Below are 27,308 nucleotides of genomic sequence, written 5' to 3'. Positions count from 1 at the left end.
AAGGTGATTGTGTTCAGAGTATGAGCTAATTATCAACAGGGTCATAGCATGAGCTACAATCTAAAATACTCCACCACTCGCCTGAGCCTTGGTGGGAGTGAGATCCTGGCTTCTGTGTTGGAGCAACTTTCTGTGAAAAGCAAGGGGGCAATCACAAGCTATCACCTCAGAACCATGTGTCTCTTTATTGAGCACTTAGTTAATGCAGACCCTCGTGTGCTTTATATACATCATAGCCACGTCTCCTAAATTGTGCTGTGCAAGTCGTGGAGCACGTGAGGTGACTGTTGATAGGACGCCAAGAACATTTTGACTTCAATACTGGCATTTTATGTTTATGTTTACCCTCTATGTGTGCCACATGGCATTCATCTTCATTTACAATTTAGTTCTAAAGCAACCTTTTAAATAGGCACAAGTTTTAAAAAGTGACTCAATTTAGAGAAAAATATTTATTGAGCAAAACATACAGATGGTATATGGATCTTGCAAAATTCATGACATAGGTACACAAATGGCTGAAATTCAAGAAACACTGCTTTAGCATACAAGTATTTATCTCCTTCAGAGCTTTTTTGGTTGCAAGTAATCGATATTATCACTCTTTCAAATGATCTTGAGCAAAATTGGAGAATGTATCCTAACAAGGGAATCTCACAAGGACCCAAAGTAAGTAGCGCAGATTTGAGCTTCGAGAAGGGCTAGGCAAGAGGGCTGGACGTACAGGAAGGGAGCCAGCAGGCCCCTGGGAGCATCGTCCCCTTTTCTCTCCAGGCCCCTGCGGTTCCCTCTGGTCTCTGCTTGACTCTGCACATCTCTTTTCTCTCTGAGCAAAGCCATCATCTCTGCTACATTCATGCAGATACCTTCCCCACCCTGCTGTGCTGGTGGCACACACACCTCACACATGTAGACACACACACAGACTCACAGCTCCAGAGTTTATATGCGTTCAGGTGAGTGGCCTGCAGAACCTGAAAGAGCATCCCTGAATTTTGCTGCTTATTCCTGAGCCAGAACCTATCTGTCCCCACAAGAGCCAGACATTCACCTCTCATCCCCTATCAGAAGATTTAGGGGGAACAAAGTCTCAAAAACAGAGAGACTCTGGGAGGAGCAGTCACCCTGACCAAGAGGTATCTGCTCCTCCTAACAACTCTGAGGTAGGAAATTCAGCTCACAGTCCTTTGGCAGGAAGTGACACAGCCACAGCTTGAACTGGGGTCTGTGTGACACCAAAGTTCAAATCCACTGCACTGTTCACACGGTCACCTCTGCTAAGTCCAGCCCATGGTGACCATCCCAAACCCAAGCAGGTCACTGGCCCACTGAGAGGCATTTATCAAAATCAGCCCAGTGTGCCAGAAACCAGGATCCCAGCCTTGCAGGGACACTGGCTGGAAGGGAGGATGGTTTCTGGAAATCAGGGCAGGCTCCTCCAAGACCCTGAGTCTGAGGCTGCCAGGTTCCCACTGCAGGTGCTCAGGGTGCGAGAGGAGGATCAGACATCCAAAGCCCCTCAAGAGAAGTTTCCCCCTCTCTTCTGCACCCAGAGTTCAAAGTGCCTGCCTGCCCTCGGGATTATAGCTGCTCCCCTCACCTCCTGGAAGCTAAATCAGAGGGGCCTCCCAGAAAGTGAGGCAGGGAGGGGAGATGACAGGCTCCTTCTGCCCTGGAGGCCTTACCCACCTGCAGGCACTTCTCACGTGCCCCAGTGTGGCTTTGACGGGGCTTGCCCACCCACAGAGGGTGGCTGCCTCACAGGAGTTACTTTCTCAGAGCTCCTTGTTGAGACAGACAGTGGAAGTGGCAGTTGTGTTTCTCCTGCTGCCCCAGAGCTGCCCCAGGCTGGTGGAAGAGACACATCTGATTCAGGAGAAAGGCTCCCTGTCCTAGTTTTTGGTCCAGGCATGTTGTATCTTCTCTGGTCACCACTCAGTAGAGGTTTATACATGAATTAGGAAAATGTTCCACCAAGCCAGATGGAAGTGGCTCCCCTTCCACCTGGGACACTCACCTAGGAAGTATCGCAAAGACCTTGTGCCTGTGGGTGGAGACTGAGTGGGATCTTCCTAGCTCAGAAGTCAATCCCAAAGACGGTGCCATAGCCAGGGGAGCAGCCCTTTCCCCAAACTCCTTCTCTGCCTTTTCAGTGATAAGGGGAGTTGTGGTCCAAAACTCCAGGCCTGACTCATTTGGGACTGCCGCCCTGGGAGGGTGAACTGGGTGACTCAGGGTCTGCTTCCAAGGGCTGCCCCCCTGGTCCTGACATTCCTTCCAGAGCCATCAGACTGAGATGACTCTGCCAGCCAAGGCTATATGGCATGTGCCCAAAGGTGGCCGAAGGGGCTCATTCAAGTTCTGGATTTCCCAGCAGTCTAGTTCTGCCAGCACCCCCACCTTGGTGAGATAGTCTTCATACCTAACAGGCCAGGGAGGAGGTGCCAGGACGACAGCAGACACCCCTTCTCCCCCTCCCCCCAGGTGAGTCGATGATGTCCATGGAGAAGAAGCCTCCAGGCCTGGCTCCAACAGTTTGACTAATTTTTGAGGGATTTGACAGGGACGTCTTTGAGCGGCATGACCACTTCGATGCCCGTCTCCGTGGTGGCCCGGGAGCACTTCCGGCTATCGCGCATACTGTACAACTTCTCGGTCAGGTGCTTGCGGAACTTCTTGGTGAGGAAACAGTAGATGACGGGGTCTAAGACGCAGTTGGTACTAAGGAGGCAGAGAGTGACCTGATGCGCATCGTTAATCGCCTGGTGGAAGTCGGTGTCCTGGAAACCCAGCTCGGCCAGGGTCCAGGGTAGCTGCACGAGGTGATGGGGCACGAAACAGATGATGAACACAGCCAGGACCGTGCAGACCATCCAGAGCGCCCGGCGCTTGACCTCGGCGTTGCGCTGTATCTGCACCTGTTGCGTGAGCAGCGTGCGGATGATGACCAGGTTGCAAAAGAGGATGATGAGGAAGACGAGGAAGAAGCTGAACACGAGGAAGATGTGGATGATGAGGACTGGGATGCTGCCCTTCTCGTAATGTTCAAAGCAGCGTGTGATGTTGCCCGAGCCGGTCTTGTTGGGCTCCGCATTGGTCGAGTCCAGGACGAAGAAGTAAGATGCTGCACCCACAATGGACACCCAGATAATCAGGGACAGAAGGATGCCACGCTTGCGGGTGGTAGCCTGAGCAGTCTTGATGGGCCTTGTCACTGCCTGGAAGCGGTTGTAAGTGATAACAGCCAGGAAGGCCACTGAGCAGTAGGTGTTAATGAAGAAGAAGCAGCCAGCCAGGTTGCACAGGAATTTGGGAAGAATCCAGTCGCCCTGGTTGTAGTAGTAGGCGATCCACAGGGGCAGGGTGACCAGGAAGAGCAGGTCAGCCGTGGTGAGGTTCACTATGAAGATCTTTATCTCGTTGAATTTCTTGGAAGGGTACAAGCGGGCAAAGACCCACAGCACGTAACTGTTGGCAATGACCCCCAGCACAAAGACGATGCTGTAAAAAATTGGGAAGAGGGTGTATCGGAACTCGGAGTCCACACGAGAGGAATTATTTGGCTCCATCGCTATGGGCTGGAAGTGGCCGCTGGTCATAGGATCCTGCCTGTTCCTGAAAGACCACATAGGAATTCTGGTTAATGAAGGGCCAACACAGTACTATCTTATTTACTCTGTTTCAAGACTCCTGTTTTGCACGTTTTAAAAACTCTAAGATTGATGGCATTTTCCAATTAATTGACAATGTTTTTTCTTCCTACAGAAAATAATGGCATGGTTTTAAAATAAATGGCCTCTGAGATTCAGTAAAATCAGTGGCAGTGGAGCTTCTTTTCTCTTGTTCCATTTTAAAACATACCTTTTTATTCTTGACCTCGTTTTGACTTAAAGTTTTAGGTAATCTATTCCTGGTGATGAAATATATAAAATTTAAAATTTTAATTTAAATTATAATGATTTTAATTTTATGACAAAATTTGAATATTTTTGAATTGATGAAATTTGAGATAGAAATGTTGATGATAAAGTGTTCTATGTTAAAAAAAATAATTTACGTGCTCATACAAAATCTGGAAAATACAGAAGTGTAAATTAGGGTCACCCAGAGAATGAAATAGCAGCTATTTATTAGAAAGAACGAGTTAGATCTGATTGTATTGACATGAAAAGTTGTCCCTGGATAATATTAAGTAAAACAAAACAAAAAAAATGGTATGAACTCATTATATGATATAGAAAATGGTCTAGAATGATACATCTCAAAGTGTTGACAAGTAAGTAACTTCTAGGAAGGTGAGGTAGAGTTGGTGGGAAGGATATTTATTTTATACTTTTTGTTTTTTTGAACTTTTTAGGAGCATGTTTTGCTTCAGTAATTTTAAAATTTTAAATATAATTTTAAAATGAAAGTATAGTGGAGAAACCCAAAAGACATTGTTTTAACCAAGCAATCAAGAGTAGCATCATTGTTAGTAATATATAGCAACATCAAGTACACCTGGTATGATGTACTGAAAAGCACATACCACTTCAGTGGTATTTTTGTCAAAAAGGCAGACTCTCAATTTAGTCATGAGGAAACATCAGACAAACTTAAATTGTGTGACATTCCACAAAATAAATGATTGAAAGTGTCAAGGCTGGGACTTCCCTGGTGGTTCAGTGGCAAAGACGCCACACTTCCATTGTAGGGGGCCTGGGTTTCAACCTTGGTCAGGGAACTAGATCCCACATGCCACAACTAAGACCCAGCCCAGCAAATAAATAAATAAGGACATGAAAGAAAAGGAAAGACTGAGGAGTTATCATGGATCAGAGGATGCTAAGGAGACATAGGACAACTAAGTGAGACATGGGATCCTGGGTTGGCATCTGGGCGAAAAAGTCATTAGAGAAAAAACTGGTGAAGTTCAGATAAGGTCTATAATTTAGATAACTCAGTATCCATGTTCATGTCCTAGTTTTGATCACTGTACTGTAGTTTATGAATTGAGAATGTTGGGTGAAGTCCATACATGAGCTCTTTGTACTATTTTGCAACCTTTTTAAAGGCCTAAAATCATTTAAAAACAAAAAGTTTTTTTTTGAAAGTATGGTTGATCCTTGGACAACACAAGTTTGAACTGTGTGGGTCCACTTATACATGGATTTTTTAAAAATTAAATACATACTACAATACCACACAATCCAAGGTTGATTGAGTCCACAGATATGGAACCCCATAGAGGGAGGGCCGACTAAAATTATAAGCAGATTTTCAATTGTGTGGAGGGTTGGTTCCCTTAGCTCCTGAGTTCAAGATTCAACTGTATGTTGAAGAAGATTAAAGCTAGCCATAATCGCACTAATCAAAGTCTGGTCCATTTTCAACAGTTCTTCACCCCCATCCACTCTCCATCAAAACCAGTGTTTCCTCCCCTCCACTCTTGTTCCTCCAACTATGGTGCCATCACATGAGCCTGCAAGCACCTCTGATATTTGTGTGGCAGCTGAGGGGATGGGATGGCAAGAGATTCAGCTGGGATTAAGCAAGGCCCGAAGCTCATCATGTGTCACAGTCCAGAGAAAAAAGTAGGGAACTGACAGCGAGATGCAAGGAAGACAATACTCAGGAGTGGGCTTCTCTGGCAGTCTAGTGGTTGGGACTCCATGCTCCCAGTGCGGGGGGCACGTGTTCAATCCCTGGTCAGGGAAGTAGGATCCTGCATGCTGACACACAAAAAATAAAAACACTTAGGAGTACCTCTTTTGAAGCCAGGCATTCTGCTCAGTGCTTCCACAGGCACTACTTCCTTTGAGTCTCACAAAATCCCTTTGACACAGGAAGTAAAATCCCCATTTTACAGAGTATAGTGTGGTCATGTGACTTGTCCAAGGTCACAAAGCATTATGGAATGGAGCCAGAATCTCAAATCTGGTTCATTCATACATTTATCCAACAAATATTTCTGAGCTCCAACTGCACGTCAGGCTCACTGCTAAACACAGGAGAGGCAGGGTGAAAAGGACAGACAGGACCATGCCCTCAGGGAACTCACAGTCTCATAGGGAAGACAGACAAAGGCAATGTAAACAAACTTAGTTGCTATACAAAGAAAATGGGGTGTTGATATGAAGAAAAAAAGAGATCTACTTTGAAAGAAAGTGGCACTTCTGTTGAGGCCTGAAAGAGGAGCCAAGGAAGAGCGCTTCAAGCAAAGGGATCTGTGTGGGTCTAGGACTAAGGCAGGAAAGAGTTTCAGGAACTGAAAAAAAACAGCCATCTGATGACCCTTGCCCTGACATCTGGCTGCCATTCCACCTTCATCTCATGCCACCTTCTCACCGGGCTCCAGCCAAAATGGACTTCCCAGGTGGGTCTTCAAGTCCACCCAGGACTCTCCTGCCTGAACCAGCTGCATGCACACCCATGCCCCTGTCTGGAACACTCTTCCGGATCCACATATACTTCCACCTGGCCATCTCCAACTCTTGCTTCAGACCTTCGCCTCATTTCACTCCTTCACGGAGTTTCTCAGTGAGTTCCAGGTCAGGTCAGGTCCCATCTCAAAACTCCCTGTACTTCCTAAATCTTAGCTCGATTGTCATCATATTCTTGTTTGTATGATTGCTTCACCCTCTCCCACATAACTGTGAGCAAAATGAGATCAAGGACTTTGTCTATTCTACTCTATTCCCAGCACCATGAACCAATAAATTAAAAAAAGAGGGGGCTTCCCTGATGGCTCAGTGGTAAAGAATCCACCTGCCAATGCAGGAGATCCCTGGTCTGGGAAGGTCCCATTTGCGGTGGAGAAACTAAGCGCATGCACCACAACTATTGAGCCTGTGATCTAGAGCCCATGCTCTGCAACAAGAGAAGCCACAGCAATGAGAAGCCCACACACCGCAACTAGAGAGTATCCTCTGCTCTCTGCAACTAGAGAAAAACCCGCGCAGCAACCAATATCCAGCACAGCCAAAAATAAAAAAATAACTAAATTTAAAACAAAAAAAAGTTTAAAGGAATGGGTTAGCCTTATTAATTACACCCACCCTTTAAGGAGCCCCAGAGCATTGGAAACACTTGAAGATGTCTAGGGATACTTCCAGGTGAATTTAAGGAAATCCATGGTTGTAACTGGAATTTTGTTGATTGAGAAAATTTTTGTTCTTTGCTCTATTTAGTATGGTGGTGGTTTGTCTATGTTAGCTGAAGAAATGTAGTTTCCATTATTCAAATACATCATTGTGATCCCTTTAAAAACAAAAAATTCACCCTCCAGTGAAATTGTGAATTACATAGTTGATTTGAATTACATAATTCTTTAAATTTCTACCAGAGTACAGTTGATTCACAATACTGTGTTAGTTTCAGGTGTGCAGTGAAGTGAATCAGTTTCACACATACATAAGCTGCTTCCTCAGCAGCAAATTGCTAGCTTCTACTCAGCCGGGAACTTTCCCACCCTTTAAGGTGACCTATCCTGCCATCTTATTCCAAAGGTACAGGATAATAACTCACAAACAGTGATCCATGTAAATGAGGGATGAGAGAGAGCTTTCAGGGGATCCATGAGGTCAAAGCGATCATCATAATAATACCAAGACATTATTTGTCCTTTTCACTGTGTTGACATTTGTGCTAATGGTACAAAAGGGTGAATAAAACTGCTGGTTCCTTGGCAGCAATCAAGGCAAAGACACCAAACTGTCACAGGTGTCGTATTCTTCACAGCCATGCATTTTGTGTAAAAAAAAAAAAAAGCCAATTTCACTTTCAAATGTCCTTGATAAGGAAAGGAAATTATTTTATTAAATCTTAAGTACACTTCTTTTTATTTTAATTTTTCTATTTCTTAAGATTTTTATTTTTTAATATTTTTCTTTTTTGGCTGCCCTGAATCTTAGCTGTGGCATGCCAGATCTTTGATCTTTAGTTCCATCATTTGAAATTTTTAGTTGAGGCATGTGGGGTTTTTAGTTGCAGCATGTGGGATCCAGTTCCCCAATCAAGAATCGAATCTGGACCCCCAGTGCTGGGAGCACTGAGTCTTAGCCACAGGACCACCAGGGACGTCCTTATACATCTTTTTAATAATTTGTGTATCAGAATGGGAAATACATAGGAAATATCGCTGCTGCAAACTGGAATACAGTGGTTGTCTTCAGAAAAAGACCATTGTGCCATTGTTTGAGTTGTGAGCTGAGCTGTTTTTCATATTACCATTATCACTTGAAAAAATGACTGGCAAACTATGGTTTTTCAGAGACTTGGGTATTTGGCAGACTTTTTCTCAAATATAAATAAAGTGAACCTGTCTCATCAAGGAAAACAAATGATGCATTCTTGTTGCCAATGATAAAATTTGAACTTAACAAGAGAAAACTAGACATTTTGGAAAATTTGTATCTGCCAGCATGAGATTGACAGCTTTCCAATAGCTAAAGAATGTTCTAATGAGCTTGGTAATTACATTAATAAATGCAATTTTTATACCTTATAATTGTTGTTCTTGTTTCGTCACTAAGTCGTATCTGACTCTTTGCAACCCCATGGACCCACAATGCTCCAGGCTTCCCTGTCCTTCAAATACCTTATAATGAAAGGTCAATACTTGGAAGACCTATATCCCAGTGAACCAATATTTTCCAAAAGGGGAAAACATGATGTTTCCAAATTACACAGATGTAAAAGATTCAAAAGGCAAGATAGACCAATATGTTGCAGTACTGACAGATGACAAGGGACTTCCCTGGTGGTCCACTGGTTAAGAATCCGCCTGCCAATGCAGGAGACACAGGTTTGGCTCCTGGTTTGGGAAGATCTGCGTAGCAACTAAACCCGTGCGCCACAGCTACAGAGCAGTGCCCTAGAGCCGGTGCTCTGCAACTAGAGAGAAGCCACTGCAAGGAGAAACTCACGCACTGCAGCTAGAGAAAGCCCACTCACAGCAACAGAGATCCAGTGCAGTCAAAAAGTTAATAAATAAATAAATAACTTCTTAAAACAGAACATCATCAATCAGTCTGAAAAAAATCCATTAAAATATTCCTCCCTTTACAAATTAACAACTGTGGGAGGGCAGATTTTCTTCATATGCTTTAACCCAAACCGTGTTATCACAATAGATTGAATGAGGAAGTGGCCGTGAGAACCCAGCTGTCTCCCACTGAACCCAACATTACAGAGATTGAAAAAGAAAAATGTGAATTAATGCTACTCTTCTCCCTAAATTGCTTACGTTTGAAAACTTTAGTTACTTTCTACTAAAACCATGATTTATGTTAACATCAACTGAGTTTATTATTGGTTTCATATTTAAAAACAAAATGTTTTAGGATGTCATTTTTGCTTTGAATAAAGTAAACATTGGGAGATATAACCCATGTAAACAAAAGCTCTCTGGAGCCCTCAATAATTTTGAAGAATATAAAGAGATCCTGAAACTAGAAAATTTGAAAATCGATGCTCCATCATGTCAGCTCCTCGTCCTTCCCCTCATTTCTGGTGAGCCTGAGATGCCCCTTCATCTGCGACTGCCCTTGTTTCTTTTTCCTGCTGGACAAAACACTCATGCCTTAGCGGACCCTGTTCTTAGGGTCTGAGAGGAGACAGGGAGGCAGCCCACAGCTGGACTGGGTGATGTGTGGTGCTCACCTTGGGTTTTTAAGGAAGCCGCATCCCTAACCAGCCCCCGCCTCCAACCCCTCTCCCCAACCAAGTCCCTTCCTCTTCTTGGGTTCAGGCTCCAGTCCAGCGGGGTAGGGAAAACTCCAGAACTATCTTTCTTCCGGCAAAGAATTCCACCCAGGACACTTTCCTGGGCCCTGACCCCTGTACCACACCTGTCCAGGCCTATTGAGGAAGTCTTCCCTCCCAGATCAGAATTAAAGTTTGTGAGGTATTCACCTGGGTGCAAAATTTAAGGGAGCACCAAAACCTCAGTAATACAGATAAATAACATTTTGATGCAATTTCGAAGACTCCAAATCAGTATTACTGACTCTTCCTTTTGCCTCAGACTCCAATATGGCCCTGCCTGGCACTATTAGACTTCACTGAAAATTTTGGTATTTTGTTAATCATGGATTTGGGGGTGGGGTGGGGTTTTTTGGGCATTAATCGATTATTTAAAAAATAATCTCACCATGTGAATGGGGCACACCGCCTGACAGCACAGCTCGCCCATTCGGTCACTCACCCACACCTTCACTGGACAAGCTCACAGCTGGGCAGAGTCCTGAGACCTCTGAACACAGACCTTGTCTCTGTCCTTCAGGGACTAACAGACCATTTTCAAGAGAGAAATGCAGAAATAGATAGGTGACAACCGAAGGGCAGGGAAGCCTGGCGCTCTGCAGTCCATGGGGTCACAAGGAGTCAGACACAACTTAGCGACTGAACAAGTGTTATAGTGGAGGTTCTAGATGTCCGGGTCATTCTGAGTGGTGCCCATGGCCCAGACTCGAGGGTCCAGAACAACTCCAGCTTAGGCTGAAGGAAGAGAAGGAGTTAGCCTGATGCAGCTGGGAGAGAGGAAGAGACCAGGAAGAAAGTAGAGAATGTGCCTTCTTCTCGGGGAACTTGAAAAGACTGGTTTGCCTAAAACTGGAGAAGGGAAAAGCTACCCACTCCAGTATTCTGGGCTGGAGAATTCCATGGACTGTATAGTCCATGGGGTCACAAAGAGTCGGACAGGACTGAGCGACTTGCACTTTCACTTTTCACTAAGGGGATGGGGTGATGGTGAGGAGAGACAGGACCTACAAAGCAAGCATCATCAGTCTACTGAAGTAGGGTCTTGAATTTTACGCTAAAGGAGTTTGTACTTGATTCTGCAGAAAACGGGGAGTCATTGAAGTATGTAGCATTTCGTGTTTATGGAAGATGACTTTGAGCATCGTGTTGTTGTTCAGTCACTAAGTCTTGTCTGACTCTTTGTGATCCCATGGACTGCAGCACACCAGGCTCCCCTGTCCTTCACTATCTCCTGGAGTTTGCTCAAATTCACGTCTATTGAGTCAATGATGTTATCCAACTATCTCACCCTCTGTTGCTCCGTTCTCCTCCTGCCCTCAATCTTTCCTAGAATCGGGGTCTTTTCCAATGAGTCGGCTCTTCATATCAGGTGTCCAAAGTACTGGAGCTTTGGCTTCAGCATCAGTTCTTCTAATGAATATTCGAGGTTGATTTCCTTTAGGATTGACTGATTTGATCTCCTGGCAGTCCAAGAGCTTCTCAAGAGTCTTCTCCAGCACCACAGTTTGAAAGCATCAGTTCTTCGGTGCTCAGTATTCTTCATGGTCCAACTCTCACATCCATTTGACTGTTGTGTTCAGAACAAACTGGAGGGGCTTCAGGTCAGAGACAGAGAGATAACAAAAAAGATCACTGCAATTGTCCAGCGGGCTGGAGGAAGCTTGGACCATGGCAGATCATAGAGAAATGGATGGGTGTGAGAATGATTTGGAGGTAGAATGAACAGAACTTAGTGATGCATGAGACAGTGGTTGAGAGAAAGGGAGGAGACACGAATGGCCAGGTTTCTGACCCAGATGATTAGATCTGGGTAGTGTCTGTCTTCACAGAGATGACATTGAAGAGAAAGAGTGTGGGAGCAGGGAGGAGGAATTCCATGGGGGACATGTCACAGGTAGAGTGCCTAAGAAACCTCCAGGAGGATCCTGAAGAGCCCAATGTTAAAAGAGAAGTCAGAGGAGGAGGGAAAACCTAGGAATGAGGTAGGGACAGGATGGTTGAGAGATAGGAGAAGGACCAGGGGAGCACCACACTGGAGTCCTCATGTAGCCAAAGAAAGTTTCAAGAATGTGGGGAAAGTGGCCAATGGTGTGAAAAGCCACAGCGAGATCCGGTACAATGCAGACAGAAAAGCAAACGTTGCACAGGGCCACTCGGAAATCTCTCCTGCATGATCAGAGGGAGAGCAGTTTCCTAAGCATGAGTAGAGGAGTGAATGAGAGGCAAGGAAGTGGAACATCAAATTCTCGTTCAAGAATCTGAGCTGAGCAAATAAATGCTGTCTGTGGGCCTTGTGTGTACCCTGATTTAAACAAACTGTGAAAAAATATTTGCTAGACAACTGGGAGAACTCCAACACAAAGTATTAGATGGAATTAAGAAATTGATGCTGGGAATTCCCTAATAGTCCAATGGTTAGGATTCCTCACTGGTCAGGGAACTAAGCTCCCTCAAACTGCACAGCACAGCCAAAAAAAGAAAAGAAATTGATGCTAATTTTGTGAGGCTGTAATTTTGATATATTGGTTATATATTTTTAGACTTTTTTTTTTTTTGCCACACTGCCCAGCATGTGGGATCTTAGGTCACCAACCATGGATTGAACCCACACCCACTACAGTGGAGGTTCATAGTCCTAGCTACTGGACCACCAGGGAAGTCTCTAGTTTTAGATTTTAACTCCTTATCCATTGTATACACAAACTAAAGTATTTCTGCAAAGAGCCAACTCATTGGAAAAGATATTCATGCTGGGAAAGATTGAGGACAGGAGGAGAAGGGGGAGGCAGAAGATGAGATGATTGGATGGCATCACCAATTCAATGGACGTGAGTTTGAGCAAACTCCGGGAGATGGTGAAGGACAGGGAAACCTGGCGTGCTGCAGTCTATGCAGTCACAAAGAGTCTGACACAACTTAGCAACTGAACAACAAAAAGAATTTATAGGTAGCATTATACAATATCTCGGTTTTGCTTAAAAATATTCCAGGAAAAACACCCCTGTGGGCTAATCTCATGTGAGAAGCATCTTCCCCAAAACCCAAGCTGTGACAATGTGTACTTGGGCCTGTCTGACCCCAGATCCTCCCCAGTCCACACAGCCCCACAGGAGGCCGAGCAGAAATAGACCTCTTTCTTGCAGACACAGGACCAGAATCCACGTGGAAGTCTCAGGCAGAAATCCTGCCTTTGCTCGGAGCCTTGTCCTCGGTGCCTCCAGGACCCACCACCCAGACTCTTGCTACTTCTGCTGCTTTCCATCGAGTTCCAGGTCCCCAGGTGACTTCGACTCCCTTGGCCCTCCTCCCAAATATGGTATGCAGAAGTCCCTTTGCATCAACAGAACCCTTGAAATCACCCAAAATGTAACCGGTCAAGTCTCCTCTGGGTCTGGGACTCATCCATCCACACCTTCATTCATGCTTCTCTCCCTCTCTCTGCCTGGTTAACTACTGACCATCCTTTAAGGCCTCTGTTCCTCCAGGCAGTTTTTCCTAAACCTCTCTGACCCTTTCCTACCCTGCCCTCTCCCCCCAGGCCTGGTTAAGTGCCCATCCCCTGGGCTCCTGAAACTCACTGAAATTGCCTGTGTGTGTCCTTCCAGCACTGGGCCATAGCTCCCAGAGGACCAAGACCATGTCCACTCATTCATTTGACAGCCAGCTAGGTGCCCAGCACTGTGCTGGGGACAATGTAGGAATAAAACAGGAAGATTCCTGCTCTTGAGGAGCTATACTCTAGTCATGGAAAACAGACAAAAATAAGTAGAGAGATAAAAGAACAAGGTAATTTCAACCTGTGATGTATTCAACAAAAGAAATAAAAAGTGTGACATGATGATTATTGGATAGGGGGCTGCTTAAAATAGAGTAACCAGGGAAGGCTTCTCAGAGGAGGTGACATATAAATGAAACCAAAGGCAGATCTACTGTGAAGTCAATGAAGCATAAACTTCAAGGTCCCTTCCTAGGCCTTGAAGTTGTTCTTAATTGTATATTAGGGCCTTGTTCTTAATTGTATGTTTATAATTTTGTATCTTTCATTTAAAGAAGGGCCCCCAAATTGTATAAGCTTTAGAGTCTTACAAAACCTGTATCTTCTCATGGCTAAAATCTAAAAAGTGAGAAGAAACAAGTCAGGAGAAAATGTAGATGAAGAAATGTATTCCAGGCATAGGGTATCATGTGCAAAGGGCCTGCAGTGGGAATAAATTCATCATATTCTAAGCTGAAAATAAAGGTGTCAGCTTCGAAGAACTGAAAGGTCAGTGTCTCTAGAGAAATGAGAAGGGTAGGACAGAATGGGAAAAACTAGAAATGTCTTCAAGAAAATTGGAAATATCAAGGGAACATTTCATGCAAGGGTGGGCACAATAAAGGACACAAACAGCAAGGACCTAACAGAAGCAGAAGAGATTAAGAAGAAGTGGCAAGAATACACAGAACTATACAAAAAAGGTCTTAATAACCTGGATAACCATGTTGGTGTGGTCACTCAGCTAAAACCAGATATCCTAGAGTGTGAAGTCAAGCGGGCCTTAGGAAGCATTACTACAAAGCTAGTGGAGGTGATGGAATTCCAGTTGAGCTATTTCAAATCCTAAAAGATGATGCTGTGAAAGTGCTGCACTCGATATGCCAGCAAATTTGGAAAACTCAGCAATGGCCACAGGACTGGAAAAGGTCAGTTTTCATTCCAATCCCAAAGAAGGGCAATGCCAAAAAATGTTCAGACTACCATTAAAATTGTGCTCATTTCACATGCTAGCAAGGTAATGTTCAAAATCCTTCAAGCTAGGCTTCAACAGTACGTAACCAAGAACTTCCAGATGTGCAAGCTGGGTTTGGAAAAAGCAAAGGAACTAGAGATCAAACTGCCAACATTTGCTGGATCATAGAGAAAGCAAGGGAATTCCAAAAAAATATCTATTTTGCTTCATTGACTATGAAAACCTTTGGCTCTGTGGATCACAAAAAACTGGAAAATTCTTCAAGAGATGGAATTAACAGACCACCTTACCTGTCTCCTGAAAAACCTGTATTCAGGTCAAGAAGCAACAGTTAGAATCAGACACGGACTAACAGACTGGTTAAAAATTGGGAAAGGAGTACATCAAGGTTGAATATCGTCACCTTGCTTATTTAACTTATATGCAGAGTACATTGTGTGCAATGCCTGTCTGGATGAAGCACAAGCTGCAGTCAAGGTTGCCAGGAGAATTATCAATAACCTCAGATATGCAGATGACACCACCGTTATGGCAGAAAGTGAAGAGGAACTAAAGAGCCTCCTGATGAAGGTGAAAGAGGAGAGTGAAAAAGATGACTTAAAACTTAACATTCAAAAAACTAAGATCATGGCCTCTAGTCCCATCACTTCATGGCAAATAGAAGGGGAAATAAGTGGAAACAGTGACAGATTTTATTTTCTTGGGCTCCAGAATCACTGTGGACAGTGACTGCAGCCATGAAATTAAAAGACGCTTGCTCCCTGGAAGGAAAGCTGTAACAAATCTAGACAGCATATTAAAAAGCAGAAGCATCACTTTGCCAACAAAGGTCCATATAGTCAAAGCTATGGTTTTTCCAGTAGTCATGTACAGATGTGAGAGTTGGCCTAATAAAGAAGGCTGAGGGGTGAAGAATTGATGCTTTCAAATTGTGGTGCTGGAGAAGACTCTTGAGAGTCCCTTGGACTACAAGGAAATCCAACTAGTCAATCCTAAAGGAAATCAACCCTTTAGGATTGAAATCAATATTCACTGGAAGGACTGATGCTGAAGCTGAAGTTCTAATACTTTGACCACCTGATGCGAAGAGCTGACTCATTGGAAAAGACCCTGATGCTGGGAAAGATTGAAGGCGGGAGGAGAAGGGGACGACAGAGGATGAGATGGTTGGATGGCATCACCAACTCAATGGGCATGAGTTTGAGCAAACTTCTGGAGTTGGTGAAGGACACAGAAGCCTGGCGTGCCACAGTCCATGGGCTTACAAAGAATCAGACATAACTTAGCAACTGAGCAACAACAACAAGGATGAGACCAGAGGGCAACAGACCCCAAATCTCTCTTATGCCACAGTAAGAGGTTTGGATTTTGTTCTATAAGCACTGGAGGACTGCTGGACTATGTCAGGCAGATAAGCAGCATAATCCGACTCTCTCTGGCTGCTGGGCAGAGAATAGATGGTGGAGAACAAGAGTGGAAACAGAGAGACTATTTCAGAGGCCAGAGACGGTAGTGACATGGACCAGAATGTAACATTTCCAATTCCTCTCTCTATCCCAGCACCCAACACAAACTTGGCCAGAGGGGAGCTTTTATTTTATTTTATTTTATTGAGTTGTGGCATGTGGGATCTAGTTCCCTGACCAGGGATGGAACTCGGGCCCCCTGCTTTGGGAGATCACAGTCTTAGCCACTGGACCACCAGGGAAGTCCCCAGAGTAAGAGTCTGATAAACATCTGTCTAGTAAGCAAATATCTAGCAACCAACAACATCAACTCTTGTGAGATGAGAGCTGAAAGAGGGCTGACCCAAGAAGATGGTACAGGCCTATCTCTCCAGTGACTAAACAGCACAGTGGCTGCCGGCCCCTGAGAGCAGCCTCCAGAGAAGGCAGGGTGACTCCTCTACAACCTCATGATGCAAATTGTGGTCCTTGCACCAGCAGCATTAGCATCACCTGTGAGCTTGGTTAGACATGCAGAAGCTGACTCTACACCAGACCTCCTGTACAGTATCTATTTTAACAAGATTGCCCTGTGATTCACATGCACACTGAATTTTGAGCAGTACTATGCCTCAATACACCGCCAGCCACATATTTGCCTGTTTTAACACCTTCCATGGTTCCGCACTGCCCAGAACCCAGTGCAAGCTCCTTTCCCACCTCATCTCTCACCAGCCTCTACTACCCCTTGCTCTCTACTCTAATCAAATTGAATTTTTTTAATTTTCTAATTTGGCTTCATCAGGTCTTAGTTGCAGCACGCGGGATCTTCACTGCGTCTTATGGGATCCTCTGTTGTGGTGCACAGTCTCTCTAGTTGCATCGCACAGGCTCAGTAGTTGCAGTGAGAGGGCTTAGTTGCTCCATGGCGTGTGGGATCTTAGTTCCCCACCCAGGGATCAAACCTGCGTCCCCTGCATTGCAAGGCGGATTCTTAACCACTGGACCACCAGGAAAGTCCCCACACTGAACTTCTTGCTGTTTCTCTAAAAACGATTTCTCCTCAAACCTCGGTGCCTTCACACATGCCACAGCCTCTACTGAGAATGCCTTTTGCCTATCGCTTTATCCAGCAAAATCTTACTCATCTTTGGAGACCTAAACTAAAGAGTGCTTCCTTTGGAATGCCTTCTCTGATTGCCCCAGACAGAACGAGTTGCCGCCTTCACTGGGTTGCCATGGTACTGAGCGCATTCCTCAGCATAACATGTTGTAAATATTGATTTCTGTGGCTGTTTCCTCACCAGGCTGAGAGCTTCTTGAGGTTAGAGACTAGATCTTTTTTATCTCTTTATTCTCAGTGTCAGACACTGGGACTGAATGCAGGACCATGCTCTGATGATTATTCAGAGGAAACTGGCATGACCAAGAGGTGTCCAGTCTCCCTGGGGGAGACATAGCAGGTTGGGGAAAAGGCCTCTGGAGTCAGAAAGACCTGGGTTGTTACCTGGAGCTGCCATTTGCTTCCTGTGTGACCTTGGGCAAGTGACTTCACCTCTCTGAGTCTGGGTTTCCTGATTTGCACAATCTTATAACCCTAACAAAAGTTCCAAAGATAAGCATATGAAGTTGCCACAAACGGCCAGGACTTCTTCTCACTATCGGCCCAATCACTTGGAGACAGGGGAAGGGACTGTAAAGATCACCAGTGACCTCAGAGTCTCTAACCCACGTATTTCCTTTCCTGCCATCTCCAGACACAGCACTGGGCTAATGCCAACAAAGCTTTCAACAATTCAGGACAGGAATGAACATTTAGAGGGAGAAGGAGGCGACTCTGAACCACTCAACTTAACATGCGGGCAGGGCAACCCTGCAGCAAGCTCAGGCCCAGTATTTAGCTGAAGCTGGGCCAAGAGGGTATAAATATTCATGGAGACAAGAAGAATTCTGCCATCTGTATCTCCCACCCTCTGCCCTGCAGACTATTCACTCCCAACTCCCACTGGTACCATTCTCATCTGTCTGCCAACAATCTGGCCCCTAGGGGACCTGGAGAAATGGCTCCTGTCCTTAGCTGGACCGTCAGAGAGGAGGAACCACTGAGATCTGGGCAGCAGGAAGTGTGTGCTGGGTACTTCCCCAGTGCGGACTGTGGGTTGGAAAGTTGCGTTTACCAGTCAGACTGGCCCCTAATATTGTGGGGCCATTTGGGGCAGAGTACAAGCGTCTAAATATTTATAAGCTAAAAATCAGTCATATCTAAGTTCACACACATTCCATGGCTCAGCAGCTCCTCACCGCCCCGCAAGCCTGGCAGTGTGGGAGGAACACAGGCTCTGAGGGGGCACTCTCGTCTGGAGATTCTGGGACACCATGCTCTGTGGGGGAGGGTGTGACCGGAGGGAGCCACCCACCTAAGCTGAGGGCCTTGAGCAACGTTTACTAATTAAATGAACAGATGCCTCCTACCCATGATTGTATTTCCTCCTCAAATCAGCCTCACAAAGTGAGTTTTGCAAAACGAGCATTTTTCCAGGGAACTAAAGTGAGGTCAGAGAATGAAACAGACTTGTCCACAGTCACACAACTGGGAAATGGCCGATGAGATTTTGAACTCCAAGACCCAGCCTGTCTCTCCCAGGCCAAGCTGTGGCTCCTGCTGGAAGCAAACCACTCCGTGGCCAACTCCTCCACTCACAGACCCGAGAGCAGGTGCTTCAGAGGCTGCAAGGACCCAGGAAGAGATACTTTTGACCTGGGATCCTGCTTTTACCTCTGCCTCCCAAAGTGGGGAATTGAATGGGGCCATGGAAAGTAGAGTCCACTCTGTATCCATCTCACTCCTGCCAGGCAGCGGTGACATTGGAAGCAAATCCTGGTTCAAACACTAAACTCACTCCATGACTCTAGGTCTCTGTCTCCCTGCTGGTAGAATGAAGATTTTAAAATGGGCCTAAGACTCTGTATCAGTCAGAAGGGTGGGATGGGCTGAGAGATGGGAGGGAGGTTCAAAAGGGAGGGGATATATGTATACCTATGGCGGATTCATGTTGAGGTTTGACAGAAAACAACAACATTCTGTAAAGCAATTATTCTTCAATAAAAAAATAAATTAAAAAAAAAAAAGAAGATAAAATGGGCCTAAGAGAAAAGGAAATTAAGAAAACAATCCCAGGGAACTTCCCTGGTATTCCAGTGGTAAAGAATTTGCTTGCCAATCCAGGGGACTTGGACTGGATTCCTGGTCCGTGAAGATTCCACATGCCTCGAAGCAACTAAGCCCGTGTGCCACAACTATTGAGCCTGTGCTCCAATGCCCAGGAGCCACAGCTACTGAGCCCACACACCCCAGAGCCTGTGCTCCACAGTAATGAGAAACCCACACACGGCAACTCGAGACCAGTGAAGCAACGAAGATCCAGCACAGCCAAGAATAAACAAGTAAATAAATACATAAAAACTGAGAAAAGAAAAGAGGAAGAAAACAATCCTATTTACAACAGCATCAAAAGAATAAAATACTTAGGAATAAACTTAACCAAGGAGGCAAAAGACTTATACACTGAAAACTACAAAACATTACTGAAAGGAATTAAAGAGGACACATGTAAATAGGAAGACACACTATGTTTACGGATCAGAAGACTTAATATTGTTAAAATGTCCGTGCTACCCAAAGCGATCTACAGATTTAATGCCCTGTTAAAATCTCAGTGGCACTTTTTGTAGAACTAGAAAAAAATTCTAAAATTCATAAGTAATCTCAAAGTATCCACAACAGTCAAAAGAGTCTTGAGAAAGAAGAACAAAGCTGGAGGCCTCACACTTCCTTATCTCAAAACATATTAGGAATGTACAATAATCGAAACAGGGTGGTATCCGCACAAAGATGGACATACAGAACAATGGAACAGAATAGACAGCCCAGAAATGAATCCTCACATATATGGTCAAATAATCTTTGACAAGGGAGCCTAGACTACACAATGAGGGAAAGATAGTCTCTTCCACAAATGATATTTGGAAAACAGAATATCCACATGCAAAAGCAGGAAGGTGGACCCTTATCTTAAATCACACACAAAAGTAACTCAAAGTGGATTGAAGACCTAAACATAAGACTGGAAAGTATAAAACTTCTAGAGGAAAACATAGAGGGAAAGCTTCATGACACTGGAATGGGCAATGATTACTTGGGTATGATACCAAAAGCAAGAAAAGCAAAAAGAGACATTTGGAACTGTATCAAACTTTAAAACTTCTGTATACCAAAGGAAACAATCAACAGAGTAAAAGGCAACCTACAGAATTATAGAAAATATTTGCAAATAATATACCGGATAAAGGGTTAATATCCAGAATATATAAAGAACTCTTATGACTCAATAACGACAACAGCAACAGCAAAAATTTTAAATGGGCAAGGGACTTGAAGAAACATTTCTCCAAAGATATAAAAGGCCAAGAAGCATATGAAAAGATGGGGAGGGAGGGGCTGGGAGTTTGGGATTATCAGGTGCAAATTATTATACAGAGAATAGATAAACAACAAGGTCCTACTGGATAGCAAGGGGAAATGTATTCAATATCCTGGGATATACTGAGGGAAACAGAGGACAGTGAAGAAAATATCCTGTGATAAACTATAACGGAAAATAATATGAAAAAGAATATATATGTCTGTATCACTGTGTGGTAGAGCAGCAACCAACACAATATTATAAATCAACTATAATGCAATAAAATAAATTTGTTCTAAAATTGTCAAGGGGCAGATGGGAAAAAGGCATATGAAAAGATGCTCCACCTCACTAGTCATCAGGGAAATGCATATCAAAACTCCAATAAGAGAGCACCTATTAGGATGGCCTCAATCATCAAAACAGAAAATGGCAAGTGTGAGTGAGGATGTGGAGAAATTGGAACACTTGTGTACTCACTTTTGGTGGGAATATAAAATGATGCAGTCACTATGGAAATTATTATGAAGGTTCTTCAAAATATTAAAAATAGAACTACCATATGACCCAGACATCTCATTCCTGGGTGTATTTCTTTAAAAAAAAAAAAAAGTGTAAACAAGATCTTGAAGAAATATTTGTATACCCATGTTCACAGCAACACTAGTTACAATAGCCAAGAGGTAGAAGCAACCTAAATATTCATCAACAGACAAATGGATAAACAAAATCTGGTATAATATTAATATACATATAATGGAATACTGTGCAACCTGTAAAAGGAAAGAAATTCTGTCCTGTGCTACAACATGGATGACACTTGAGAATATTAATAAGTGAAATAAGCAAATGACAAAAAAGATTGAATGATTCCACTTATATGAGGTTTTGAAAGTAATTAAACTCATAGAAAGAGGAAGTAGAATATTGGTTGCCGGGGGCTGGAGGAAGAGAGAAAGAGGGAGTTGATGCTCACTGGGCACAGAGATTTAATCATGCGAGACAAAAAAGTTCTACAGATTTGTGGTGCAAAATGTGTATATATTTCACAATACTTAAAAATTGTGAAGAGAGTAAATCCATCTTACATATTTTTATCACAATAAAAGAATTTTAATGGGCCTCAGAAATGGCAGATTTGAAAGTACACTGTATATTTTAACTTGGAATCATATGTCTCAGTTTTTTTACTTAACAGCTGTGCAATAGTTAGTAAAAACTACTTTGCTTCTCTGGGCTTCCTCTATAAAATGGGAACAATAACACATCTACCCTACAGAGCTTTCCGTGAGCATCCAGTGAGACAGAGGAAAGAAAGCATTTGGGAAAGGACAGTGGTTAAGACCACAGCCTCTGGTGTCAGACAAACCTCCATTCAAACCCTGCCTCTGGTCACATCCTGGTTTTACGACCGTAGTCAAGCTTATCATTCTCTGAGCCTCAGGTCCTTTCCCTGTGTATGGAGCTCATAATATTCCAAGCACATAGTTCCCAGCATGGTGCAAAGACTCAATGAATAGTGTAGCACAGTTTCAGATACTCATGACCAACAGCTCTAAAAAGCTGTATCTACAGGAAGTCCAGACAATCTGCTAACTAGATCAGATCAAATGTTTGTCAAAATAGCACCACTGTCATTGCAACCGCTCACATCAAGCTCATCCCAAATTCTTCCCAGCTTGAAGCCATTTAGATAAGGCTTCCAGATATATCATTAACCCTGAAGACCTCTCTGGTGGTCCAGTGGCTAAGATTCTGCTCTCCCAATGCAGGAGGCACTGGTTCGATCCCTGGTTAGGGAAGTAGATCCCACATGTGGCAACCAAGAGTTTGCATGCCACAACTAAGACCCAGGGCAGCCAAATAAATAATTAGAAATATATCTTTTTAAAAAAAACCCTGAAAGCTTCTGGGAACCAGTCATATCATTTTATGGCAACTAGGGACAGTTGGCAAAATGCTATCAGCCAATCCTTGATGATTTTGAACTGTGCTGTTGGAGAAGACTCTTGAGAGTCCCTTGGACTGCAAGGAGATCAAACCCGTCAATCCTCAATGAAATCAGTCCTGAATATTCATTTGAAGGACTGATGCTGAAGCTGAAATTTCAATACTTTGGCCACCTGTTGCAAAGAACTGACTCATTGGAAAAGACCCTGATGCTGGGAAAGATTGAAGGCAGGAGAAGAAGGGGACGACAGAGGATGAGATGGTTGGATGGCATCACTGACTTGATGTACATGAGTTTGAGCAAACTCCAGGAGTTGGTAATGGACAGGGAAGCCTGGTGTGCTGCAGTCCATGGGGTCGCAAAGAGTTGGACATGACTGAGTGACTAAACTGAACTGAACCCAAGACAATTAATTTTACCTCCATGAGCTTCCGTTTACTCATCTGTAAAAAAAAAAAAAACTAAACCTAACCCTATGTCATAAGGTTCTTGTAAGGATTGAACAGGAAATGCCTGATCCACAATGAGAGCTCAATGAATGTTGGCTGTTAGTCATACTTCTCTACCCCAGAAAGAGTTAAGAGGTGCCACCTCTGGTTCCCGTAACACTTGTGGGTATCGCTTTCCTTCCAGGCTGGGAACTCCCTGGGTACAGGGCCTCAGGCATTACACACACATACACACACACACACAGTCAGTCACACTGTCTCTCATCCTTCACTTCCAAACCCTCTCACACCAGCCTCAGCCACTCTCAGCCCTTAGATTCCCTGGAACCAGTAAAACATCATAGTTTAATCATTGCCCTTCTGTGAGTACTTAGTTTCACATCAATCAAATGAAAATAATGTCAACATTGACCTCATAGTATGGCTCTGAGACTGAAGGCAGTTGAATCTCTAAAATGCCCAAAAAATAAGTTGCCACCCATTCTCGCCTTCTCTGACACTTGATACTTGTGCCCTGGCCTGCCCATGCCTTTGTATCTCTGCTCATATCCTCTAAAAATTCCCCCCTCATGGAGTGGTTTCATTACCACTTATCCCGGAAGCAGAGGGAGTTGAGGGGCAAAGGAAGGGAGCGAGTTTCCTATCTTTGGGGAATTCTGCACTAGGCTCCCCATGGTTTCCAGTTCAGTGAGGCTAGCACCACGCTGGGCACGTTTATCAGCGAATGAACGGAGCTCCTTGTCTGGGGAGAGGTAGAAACAGGGTCTAGGGCCCCAGAGATGGGGGGTGGGATGTGGCCTGGGTATCAGTTTCCCAGCTTTCCCTCTCACTTGGGGTCCAGCTGGTCCCAGGTATGTATATTACACTGATGAGACTCAGTCTCTGCTCATCTCAGCTCATCTGGCCTAGGACATCCCCATGGAGTTGGGGGACCCTGAGTCTGGCCTGGGTCTCTCCTTCTGGCTTCCAGATACGCAGATAGTACCCGTCTGTGAGTCACCCTCCCCACTCCTTGCCTCCTGGAAGTCACCCGGGGCAAGGAGGAGGGTAGGGAGGTGCTTCCTCCTCTGGGCTTCCGCAGCAAGGGCACATCCCTCTGTTATACCAGAAACCACTCTGGCATCTTCAGGGCCTGGCCCGAGGGAAAACATACGGTCCAGGGCACAGGCCCTGCAGTCACACAGACCCCTATCTGCACCTGGCTTTGTTCTTTCCCAGCTGATCTTTGACCCACAAAGCCTCTCTTCCTTTATTTGCAAAAAAAAAGTGGTGATAATAAAACCTTCCTCAAAGGGTAGCTATAAGTGCAAAATGAAGCAACAGATGCACCTGGTTATTGCTCAATAATTGGGAGCTCCTCCCCCACCCTCAGAGAATGTCTGTTGCACGAATGAATGAGCAAACAAATCAGCCATGAACCAAAGCAGCCACCTCTCTTCCATTAGAAGCAGCAACCAAGGGTGGCTGAAGAGAAACACGAATCACGATTAGCAATTATGATTAGGGTACCTGGGCTCTGGCCTCAGCCAAGCCCCTCACCATCTTGAGTGAGACTCTCCCTAGCTTTGAACCTTGGGATCTTTGTCTGCACATGCCTCCCCCTAAGCTCAAACATTGCTGTGAAAAGGATGATTGTTGGGAATGACAAAGGGTTTGGTAAACAGTCAAGGACTTAGGAAATCTAAACAGACTTTATAAACTGTGAAGGGCGCTGCACAAATTTTTGACACTCTTCTCACATCAGCCAGCTGAGCTCAACTCCAAACCTAGCTCCTGAAGTTCTCCCTTCTATAGAAAAAAGGAGGTGGGGAGGGGCTGCTAAGTGATAGTCTTCCCCCAACAAATTCTGCCCCCACCCCTACATCTTACAGACATACACACACACACACTGGCTCTGGATTCTCTTTGGCTGAAGACACAAGGGAAATGGAGTGCCAACCTCTCAACTGGTTTTGTTGGTGATCCTGCTTCTGGAAACTGTTGGGCTGGACAGGCCCACCCATAGTTGGTCGCACTCCAGGCACACGTGGAAATACACCCAGAGCCAATTCTCCAGTCCACCCCAGGGGCACACATGCACACACAAAGGCATAGCAGAGGCTTCTCTCCCCTCCCAGCATGCTGCCAAGGAACCCAAGAGCTGCTGATCAGAAACATGACTGCACCCAGGGCCCAGCAGGTACCTTTCTGAGAACGGGCTCCACTCTGAAACCAGATATATTCTCCCAGGATCCATAAGGGGGCGTTCTCAGGCCAGAGTTCAGCTGGTGCCCCCTATATCCAAGGGGAGGCAGAGACCAGGACGGGAAAGAAGGCACTTCACTGGAAAAGAGAAGCAGCCCTTTCTTGTCAACCAGGGCGAGTTTGCAGAGTTAGGATAGGGAGGAAGAGGGCATTCCATAAAAGTCTTTCTATAAAAGAACAAAAAGATTTCCAAGCCTCTCGTCACACCGGTCCCGCTCCCCATCAGTCCAGAGCAGAAACTCTCCTGGTGGCCCATTTCGACATTACTGCCATAGACAGTAGTCTATGGGCTTCCCAGGAGGCACTAGTGATAAAGAACCTGCCTGCCCATGCAGGAGACACAAGAGACATGGGTTAGATCCCTGAAGGGGAAGATCCCCTGGAGAAGGAAACGACAACCCATCCCAGTATTCTTGTCTGGAGAATCCCATGGACAGAGGAGTCTGATGGGCTACAGACCATGGGGTCGCAAGATCAGACACAACTGAGCAACTTAGCCTGCACACAACATAGACTGTGGCTTTCTTACCCAAACCTTCATTGGACAGATGGGGAAACTGAGACCTAGAGAAAAAGGATTTGCCTCAAATGACAACAGAATCAGGAGCCAAGCTGGAACCAGATGCTGGACCTCAGGCTCACTGTCCATCCTCTTTCAGTACAACACACTACTTTCTCATTCCCTATTCAGTTCATGGTCCAAGACTGTATGACTTGCCAAACTCCAGGTGAAGAGTAGGATAAAATGAGGAACAAACAAATTCTCCTCCGCAAGGCACTTACGGTAAGAATAACGGCATCGGTACCAGCAGTAACACTGGCTCATGTCTGTGCACCAGCCTCCTATTGACAAAGCACTTTCCCACCAGCCTCTTACTTCATCCTCTCCCACCAACCCCCAGGTCAGTACTTAGACCCCAATATGCAAAGGAGGGAAGGGAGGCTCCTGAGTTGCCCAAGGTCCCAGCTCATAGGCAAGAGCTGATGCCAAAACCCCATTGCCCACCTCAGGCTCAGTCTCATCTCTCTCGGGGCTTCCTTCCTTCACTGGGTTCTCAGTACCTAAAGGCAAGGACGTCTCTTTCTTTCATTTCCCTAGTGCCTACACACCACACAGACAGACAGACACACACACACACACACACATGCCAAGCACCTGAAACAGCTGTGGATTCAGTCAAGAGTTAAATCAGAGCTGCCTGAATGCTCTGGGGAGCAACTCTGCAGGTTCCCTCATTCTTCACAAGTAAGCAAGAGTCTGAGCAGCAGCCTCTGTTCCCCATGCCCACATCTGACCTCCTGCCAGTAAAGGACAGGGGCTCCCAGCCTGTGCTCCATCCCTACCACCTGCGACCTGATGGTGGGAGCAGGTTGTGAGCCAGGCCTTTTGTTATCAGCAACCCCACTATCTTCCTCATCATCCTCGCAGGAGAACACAGCACCTAGTCAATTCCTAGATACCCAGCCCGGTAGCTGACTCTTTGCCTCCCAACCTTCCTGCTGGGAAGACGGCATTAGCCTCATTTGACACTTCAGGAAACTGAGGCACAGAGACCGGGGGAGTGACATGGCCAAGGCCACACAACCACTAAAGCAGATGGCATCCAGCCCCCCAAGATCTAGGTAGCCCCCCTCTCATCACCACTACCACCACCTCCCAGGGAGGTCTCTGAGGTCACTTCAGCACTGCCTTGACCTCAGAGAACCAGAGGGGGTAGCGGATTCCCTGGGAATGTCTGGTCATGAGGAATTCCTTCTAAATGAGAGCCTCTGGGTCTGGGGAAGATGCCAAAACAGTCCCTTAAAAACAGAAGCACACGTTTGCTCAGGCGGAGTCCAGGGGCTGGACCTTGATCTCCTGGGGACGCTGTCACATGCCTCCCCCCAGCCGGGCCAGGGCTGGGACCCCCTTACCTGTCCAGGGGCAGTGGCTGCTGCTGCGAGGTCTGAGCATATCGGCAGCTGCGGGGTCTGTGCTGGCTGTAATTGCAGAAGTGAGGAAACAGCGCGCATCACTGCCAAGTCACCCCCAGGAGGAAATGCCGTGACCCCAGGGCCCCACTGGCGGAAAGGATATGCTACAGAACTTCGAGTTGGGTCACCCAGGCCCTGGCTGCTGCTCGGAGGTTTTTCACAGAATAAGGGGCAGGGTGGGGTGTGGGCAGTGGGCACCGGGAGAGAGTAAGAAGGCGGGGGGAGAGACACATCACCTGGCACGAGCGTGAGCAAGAGAGGAGCTGTGAGTGAGAAAGGAGAGTGTGAGAGTCAGGGGAGGGGGGGCA

At 45.4% G+C, this 27,308-nt stretch overlaps 1 protein-coding gene across 4 annotated transcripts; it reads right to left on the bottom strand.

Annotated features, from left to right (window-relative positions):
- Nucleotides 1-437: 437 nt before the first annotated feature.
- PTAFR (platelet activating factor receptor) lies at nucleotides 438-27,014 on the bottom strand. 4 transcript variants are annotated; one of them, XM_081586240.1, is made up of 3 exons: nucleotides 26,941-27,014; nucleotides 24,966-25,104; nucleotides 438-3,615 (listed from the first exon to the last, which is right to left on the bottom strand). In XM_081586240.1, exons 2-3 carry the CDS (start codon nucleotides 25,016-25,018, stop codon nucleotides 2,541-2,543), a joined length of 1,128 nt encoding a protein of 375 aa, XP_081442366.1. In that variant the 5' UTR covers nucleotides 25,019-25,104; nucleotides 26,941-27,014; the 3' UTR covers nucleotides 438-2,540. The 4 variants fall into 4 exon arrangements, with proteins under 4 accessions (XP_081442366.1, XP_081442367.1, XP_081442368.1 ...); XM_081586241.1 differs by lacking the exon at nucleotides 26,941-27,014 and adding an exon at nucleotides 26,183-26,340 and having other exon boundaries at nucleotides 24,966-25,193; XM_081586242.1 differs by lacking the exon at nucleotides 24,966-25,104.
- Between the last annotated feature and the right edge of the window lie 294 nt (nucleotides 27,015-27,308).

Source organism: Giraffa tippelskirchi, chromosome 3 (genome assembly GCF_054371585.1).
Source record: "Giraffa tippelskirchi isolate mGirTip1 chromosome 3, T2T-mGirTip1v1.2.pri, whole genome shotgun sequence".
Classification (NCBI taxonomy): Eukaryota; Metazoa; Chordata; class Mammalia; order Artiodactyla; family Giraffidae; genus Giraffa; species Giraffa tippelskirchi.
This window is presented reverse-complemented; position numbering and strand designations above follow the sequence as displayed.